The 8,009-nt window shown below is 37.0% G+C and overlaps 1 protein-coding gene across 3 annotated transcripts in view; it reads left to right on the top strand.

The window, feature by feature from the left end:
• Positions 1-8,009, top strand: part of IRAK3 (interleukin 1 receptor associated kinase 3) — a 61,394-nt gene that overhangs the window by 27,910 nt on the left and 25,475 nt on the right. For all 3 annotated transcript variants that reach the window (XM_035002204.1, XM_035002205.1, XM_035002203.1), the window contains 4 exons: positions 835-1,017; positions 4,032-4,096; positions 4,715-4,769; positions 6,034-6,185. In XM_035002204.1, coding sequence (XP_034858095.1) covers positions 835-1,017; positions 4,032-4,096; positions 4,715-4,769; positions 6,034-6,185 — 455 coding nt within the window. The remainder of the gene's footprint in view (positions 1-834; positions 1,018-4,031; positions 4,097-4,714; positions 4,770-6,033; positions 6,186-8,009) is intronic.

Raw genomic sequence — 8,009 nt, 5'->3', positions numbered from 1 at the left:
TAATAATAATAATAATAATAATAATAATAATAATAATAATAATAATACTGGATTTTAAGCTATAGAATAAAATAAACACTCGTAAGTCCATACTGATATAAATAAGTTAGTTAAATGGGGGAGAATAGATAGCACTTTCCTACAGAAGAATTATAGTTAATGAACTTAGGTGGAGGAAGGGAAAATAGAAGATCACCATTAAGCAAAGACCACGATAATTATTATGATAGAAAAGATCCACTGGTGGATGCAAATGTTTATGGGTAAAATCTGAGGAGAAGCAGGGTATTTCCATAGTCTCAAAGTATCTCCCCCAACATAGTTATTAATTTTACAAGGAAAGGTAATTTCATAGTAAAGGAACTTACTAAGGTGGCAGATACCACCTTAACTAAGCAATCAAGATCAAGATCACTAGTGATAGGACACCGACATCATGAACCTCTTGATACTATGCACTGAGAAGGACACAATAGTATTTTACTGTCCTTAAAGACAAGGAAAGACTGAAGACCATGAGAACGGAGATTAGGAAGAAGTGAAAACAAATCGCACTGTGGGAAATTGGGTGGGATCATAGAACAGGAAGAGGGCATTTGTAGAAAAACTGGTGAAAGTAGAATAAAGCCTGCAATTGAGTTATCACTGGTTCTGATCATTGTACTAGGTAATGTAAGATGTTAACATTGGGAGAAGTTGGGTGGGAAGTAGATGCTAAAATTAGTTCAAAATAAAAATTATAAATAATATGAAATAAAACATATCAAGTGCCCCCAAACAAGTATTCCAATAAAAGTAATTATTTTTTGGTTCTCCCTTTTGCAATTTCCACAGCGGAGCGACTTTCAAGCACCTGGCTGGATGTTCGTCACATTGAAAAATATGTAGACCAAGGTAAAAGTGGAACAAGAGAATTACTTTGGTCCTGGGCACAGAAAAACAAGACCATCGGGGACCTTTTACAGATTCTCCAGGAGATGGGGCATCATCGAGCTATCCATTTAATTGTGAACTATGGTAAACATTTATGATTCTTTTGATGTGGCTCTCAGTCCATTTTATAGGAAATGTAATTTGTAAATGTAAATACTGCATTTTATTCAAGACATTGACTGGTCATGCTATGTCACTGATTCCTTACCTGAGGCTTTATCTGAAGGCTTTTATTACTTTTTTTTTTGGTGAAATTTTCTTTCCTTGTTGCCTAAGTTATACAACACATTCCTCTCTACCACTTGTTAAGTTTTTTAAAATTCTTTACTTAGAAACTACACTTTTTAAAATGTTTTATTCTTAGCTAGGAGAATGAGCTCTCCATCCAAAACTCTGAAACTATTTGAATCATAAACAGAATCACAATATTTGAGTAAAATATACTTTTATAATTAGTTTTATCATATGATTAGAAGTCAAAATATAATTGGATTCTCCTCCCTGTATTTTGTTTTCTTAAAAGATTTATTTATTTATTTGAGAGAGAGAGAGAGAAAGTGCACGTGCACACACATGCCCGAGTGGGGACAGGGGCAGAGAGAGAGGGAGAGAGAGAATCCTTGAGCAGACTCCCCAGGAGCAGGACTCAGGGCTTCATTCCAGGACCCTGAGACCATGACCTGAGCCAAAACCAAGAGTCAGCAGCTTAATCCACTGAGCCACCTGGGCACACCCCACTCTACTCCCACCCCCAGCCCCCTGCCCTGTATTTTAGTGCAAATGATACCTGCAGAATAACCCTGGGATGTATCTTTTATCTTTACTGCTGTTTTTATGTCATGGCCTCTAACTTTACCTTACTTGTCTGCTATCCATTTCACAGTGGCCTAATACTTCCCTCTATTTGTCTTGTCTGTTTCTGATGCTGCGTCTTGCCTTCCATTTAGAGCAACCTGATAAGTAAAGCTCATGAAGCTTTTTCCATTCATCTTTGTCAATAAAATAATTTTCTAATGTCACCTGTTCTGTTTATTCCACTTTAGATTTATTCACTTTAACAAGAATGATTTTGAGTGATCTTGGGTCTTATATTACAGACTCAGGGCTCTTAGGCTGGAAATTCTTTTGAATCAGCATCCTTATTCTTTTGGCTTTTTCATCCAGACATATTTTTAGTCCTTGGTCTCATAGAATGATTTGCGAGTTGTTACTTCCTCTTCTTTTTTGGAAGAATTTGTAAAGACCTGATATTAATTCTTTTTTCTTTTTTTTTTTAAGATTTTATTTATTTATTTGACAGAGAGAGACACAGCGAGAGAGGGAACACAAGCAGGGGGAGCGGGAGAGGGAGAAGCAGGCTTCCTGCAGAGCAGGGAGCCCGACACGGGGCTCGATCCCAGGACCCTGGGATCATGACCTGAGCCAAAGGCAGACGCTTAACAACTGAGCCACCCAGGCGCCCCAAGACCTGATGTTAATTCTTGTTTAAATGTGTGGTAGGGCTTTTGTTTGTGGGAAATCTTAGATTATTAATTCAGTCTCTTTCCTTGCAATACATCCATTCAGATTGTTTATTTCTTCTTGAGTTAGTTTTGGCAGTTTGTATCTTTCTAGGAATCTGTCTACGTCATTCCAGTTATCTAATTTTTTACATACAGATGTTCATCATATTCTCTTATAATTCTCTATTTCTATGAGGTTGGTAGTTGTGTCTCCTCTTTTGTTTTTGGTTTTAGCAATTTGAGTCTTCTCTCTTTCTTTCTTGGTTAGTCTAGCTAAAGGATTGTCAATTTTGTGATAATTCCAAAGAACCCACTTTGGTTGCATTGGTTTTCTCTTTTGTTTTTATGTTATCTATTTCATTTATTTCCACTATAATCTTAATTCTTTCCTTCTGCTTCCTTCGGTCTAGTTTACTCTTTCTTTTCTAGTTCCTTAAGGTAAAAATTCAGGTAATTGATTTAAGATTTTTCTTCCTTTTTAAGGTAGACATTTACAGCTATAAATTTCCTTTTAAGCACTGTTTTTGCTGCATCCCATAAGTTTTGGTATATTGTGTTTTCATTTTCATTCATCTCAAAGTATTTTCTAATTTCCCTTGTGATTTCTTCTTGAACTCATTGGTTACTTATGGATTTGTTGTTTAATTTTCATGTATTTGTGAATTTCTCAAATTTCCTTCTGTTATGGATTTCTATTTTAGTTCCATTGTGGTCAGAGAATATGCTCTGAATTATTTCAATCCTTCCAAATTTATTGAGGCTCATTTTTTTGCACAAGATATGGTCTATTCTGGAGCCTGTTCAATGTACACTTGTGAAATATGTGTATATTCTTCCGTTGGGGATGGAATGTTCTATAGAATGTCTGCCAGGTCTAATTGGTTTGTAGTTTGTTCAAGAAGGTCTGTTATTAATTGATTACATTTTGTTGCCGGTCTTCTAAGCAAAATAATTTTTAAAATAGAATACAATCTAAGAAAACTAGAAGATGAATTAAATTTTTTCTGAAGTCTGAATGAAAATGTCCAATGTGACAGCAAAATATTTCAGGGTTTTCATCTTTTGTAGGAAACTACATAGACTACCTCAATTCAAATAGAACAGATGGAAGTTACAGTGTGCATTCGGGAAGGGGTGGTAGGTGTTTGTGGTTGACCATGCGTGTGCACACACACACGCACACACACACACACCTCTAACACCTTATGGCATAAGATAGGATAAAAAATAAAGTAACCTAGGGAGATATGATCCCATGATTGTAAAACTTTAAAGTATATGGGCAAAAAGCTGATACAATGTTGCTTTTTCCTTTCAGTTTTCTGCTTTATCCTTTAATATTTTTAATGATATCTAACAATAACCTAAGGTAGGTATTTATGTGTTAACTGAACAAAATCATGTTTGCATAATATTTGATCCTTAGAAAGCTATTCACATATGCAAATTTGTAACCATTCAAAGAGAATGAAACTGAGCTTTAGAAATTAACATTACTAGCAAGGTGTTTATTTTCAGTCTAAGAAAGGAAAAAAAAACATGTTTATTAGAGACATAAAATTTTTTTGTATCTAGCTTCCCTTATTTCTCTTTCAGGAGCAGTCTTGAATCCTTCAGAGCAGAGTCATCAGGGAGATGGATTTCCAAACATGTTACCCAAGGTAGAGTGTATGTGCATAGATAATAAACCTTGAATCCTGTTGCATATATAATGGAGCATGGGGAATGAAATTGTCAGACAGAAAAATGCTGGATTTGCAGGTACTTTTCTCAAACCAGAAAAGCCTCAGCTCTCTCATTACTCTTTGTTTAGTTGGGGATTGAGGAAATTAGATTTGTGAGTGTTTTAAGAGTGAAGAGCTTTCTCCTCACAGTGATCTATCACAGATGAGGCTTAGAACTGTTAAGAGCTCTGTGAGCTGCGCATTTGTCTTAATTTAGTTTTTAATTTTCCTGTTTTAGTTGGCGTTCTGCATGTTGCTGTTGGTTTTATTGGAACAAATAAATTGGCAGTGATCGTTTTTATAGCATTAGAAGTCATTTAAAATTGACTATAACCATGACATTGAGTTTTTGCAGTGGTATGAAAGACTTAACTGTATATAGCAATGAATACTATTGAATTAAATAAAGTAACTTTGCTTTCTACTAGTTTTTTTTCTAAATTAGATTCTACTCTATTGCACTGTATAGTCCAGGGGGAGCTTTGGATTTCTGTTAAGGTTCTGTTCTTTCTAGACTTATGAAAGGGAATTACTTCAGTCTGTATTTCCTCTTAGGAAACAGCTAATGTCACAGTGGATAATGTTCTTATTCCTGAACGTAATGAAAAAGGTAAAAAAAAATTTTTTTTTTTACTTTCAATCATGTTGTGCTTTAAGTTAACTTACACAGAGAAATAGCCAATAAACCTATTAACTATTCATTAATATGCAGGTTTAGGGTAAAATTTTCATGGATATCAAAATATTTGCAGTTTTGACTGACAAGGAGCTCTGATGGATGATATATTATGGTGATATTTTAAAAATCCATTGGCCAATAGAGAATATAATAGTGGCCTCTTCCCTTAGGGGGGTTTCATATTTTCCATTAGTGAAATTTGCATTTTTATGTATCATCAGAAAACACTTAAAAATTACAGTGGGTTTTATATAGTTTTAGAAATTTCCATAGCCCTTGCAGAGATCTTTAGAGATATCTGTAGAGCAATGCTGAAGGTCACTATGAAAATCCCATTATTTTCCATATCAACTTTATTACTTTATTAGCAGGGAGAATAATTTAGTTCTACCTGGGAATCATTCTGATAAACTTTAATGGCTAGTAAGGCTGCTTTGCCTCTTCTTTACCACTAAATCTGCATATTCTTTGGTTCAAAAGAGAAATAGAAAAGTTGGATAAAGTTGGATAAGGTTTTGGTCCTTTAAGATTTAACAGTAAGTTCTAAATCAAACATAAAATGCAGAAATAGAGCCAAAATTGGGCTCCGAAGGATTTAGCTAAGCTTTTCCCTTTGGATATGTATTCGATTACCTTTTAAATGTTTTCTCCCAATCTCTGCTTTAGATGATTTTTTGAAAAGCTAAAACATCTTCCTAATTTACTCTGAGGAAGTAAGTTAGGAATAGAGAGGATTTGGCTCATGAAAAATGTTTCTATCAGTCATGCTTGGAGAATATTGTTTAGTCATAACAAAATTTCCACTTCTATAGTTTCTGTTTTTGTTTTTTTTTTAAATGGTTTTAGGTTCATAGTGAGTCAAAAGCAACCCATTGATCTAATGACAAAGAAATCGAATCTTGGAAAAGTTTCCCCAACTAAGTTCTTTGGCTGAGCTCTTTGGAAGGGTGATAGAATCACAGTGCTATTGTTCAGATATCTAAAAAGCCATTTGCTCTCTGGAATGGTGGGTGCCAGACCCGAGTAAATGGGCAGAGAGCACATGGTGGGCTTCAGTTTGGGTTCCTGGGCCCTGCTGGTTTTCTGCTGGGCTCTGATATATTTCTAATATGGAAGTCCTGGTTCTTTATAATGGTGGCATTGATTCTTAAGGAGAGAAAAAGTAACTTATCTTCTCCCTACTTTCCTTCCTAAGGAATATTGTTTAAATCCTCCATGAGCTTTCAAAACATCAGAGATGGAACCAAAAATTTCCACAAAGACTTCCTAATTGGAGAAGGGGAGATTTTTGAGGTATACAGAGCGGAGATCCAAAACCAAACATATGCCATTAAATTATTTAAACAGGTATGGAAAGAATTACTATCACAGGAGATCAGTTCCATTTATTTGCTCATATTTCATACTAGAATGTGTCATTTTTCATCAACATTGAAAGGAGGTATATTTGAAAACAAAGTTTCATAAATGGAAATAAGATATATGAGCTCAGGTGACTGGAGAAAAGACTGTGAAATGAATGCCTGTCTCACAGGAATGTGGAAGTGAAATTCTTCCCATCCCCAGATGTGTCGAAGGAGGAGGACTTTTCTGAGAAGCCTTGCAGGACCATTGGCACTTTGCTTGTTCTGGTCTGCTCCAGTTTTCTTGTTCTTTGTGGGATGGACAGTGTCTGTTCCAAGTAGCTTCACAGGCTAAGCCACAGGTTGATATGTATAAATTGTCATGTATCACAGTTCAGGAGGGCTGGAAGGAGGAGGCTTCAGGTAAGAGGAGCAAGGCAGTGATCAGAGTAGGAGCTCAGGAAAAAGCTGAGTGGCCACAGCCAGGAAAGCAGAAAGGGTATTGGGGAGTCAAACTCAGGAGTCAGGAGACAGGGGCGCACACAGACACCCCAAAGAGCTGCTCTTCATGTTCCTCATTGTTAGTCAATGGTCAATAAACGTTTATTAAACTCTTGCTGGGCTGGGTGCTGAGCAAGAATGAATGAGGCATAATTACGTCCTCAGGGAGATAAGTCTTTTTTTTTTTATTATGTTCAGTTAGCCACTGTATAGTTTTTGATGTAGTGTTCAGTGATTCATTAGTTGCGTATAACACCCAGTGCTCATCACAACACGTGCCCTCCCCAATACCCATCACCCGGCTACCCCCTTCCCCCGCCCCCTCCTCTCTAAAACCCTCAGTTTGTTTCCCAGAGTCCAGAGTCTCTCATGGTTCGTCTCCCCCTCTGACTTTGGGGAACTCAGTCTTACGGGGCAAACAAACGGTCAGGTAAAGAAAAGATGAACCTGCAGGGTGAGAAGTAGTTGAGCAGAGATTTGTATAAAACGTCATGGGAGCCCGGGAGAGACAGCCAGAGCTCCGACATGCAGCCACAGCCTCATAGCCTTATCTCCCAATACCGACTTCATCACCCACCTCTCCCAATGGGCTTGATGGTTTTCTTTAAAGAGTCTTACTGATCTTTGTATCCGAGAGCGTTATTACAGGGCCTGGCCCATGGAAGTTGCTCAATAAATGCTCATTAGGTGAATTGAATGAAGCATGTATGTCCTTTTCATGAATTTAGCTGCTAATCTCTAGGAGTAAAAAGACAGGAGCTAACGAAGTTACCAGAGACTTAGAGACTGTACAAAGTCCTACACACACATCAGGAAAGATGGGATAATTTAACAAAGAGCCACAGAGCATTTGTTTTTAAAGAAATGTGGTTTTCTAAAATTGGGACATTAACTTCAGTACCTCAGTAACCTGTCTTCAAGGGATGGAAGTGGGGAAATGTACAAGATGCGTTAGGTGTGTACAGATCACTTGGAGATCTTATGATGCGGATTCTGATTCAGCACACCTGGGTAGGGACCTGAGATTCAGCATTGCTCACCAGCTCCCAGGGAAGCCTGTGTTCCTCGTGCACAGACCAAACTTTGAGCATTAAGAGTGCTAGGTTAGCATGAACACAAAAACTAACCCCTTCATTTTTCAGATTAAGAAAACGACCTCAGGGATGTTAAGTGACAAAAAGTCACAAATATTGAGTATTAGAAATAGGACTGAGACCCAATCCACCTGGCTCCCGGGACAACGGCTTTTTAAAATGTAAATTCTCATAAAGGGGTTCTTGAAAATGGTTTGTTAGCCTAGTTTATTGTTTCTGACTTCCTGGATTAA

The sequence above is a fragment of the Mirounga leonina genome, unplaced genomic scaffold (assembly GCF_011800145.1).
Source record: "Mirounga leonina isolate KUSES-001 unplaced genomic scaffold, KU_Mleo_1.0 Mir_126, whole genome shotgun sequence".
Lineage (NCBI taxonomy): Eukaryota > Metazoa > Chordata > Mammalia > Carnivora > Phocidae > Mirounga > Mirounga leonina.
The sequence above is the reverse complement of the archived record's forward strand: the minus strand, read 5'-3'. Positions and strand labels throughout refer to the sequence as shown.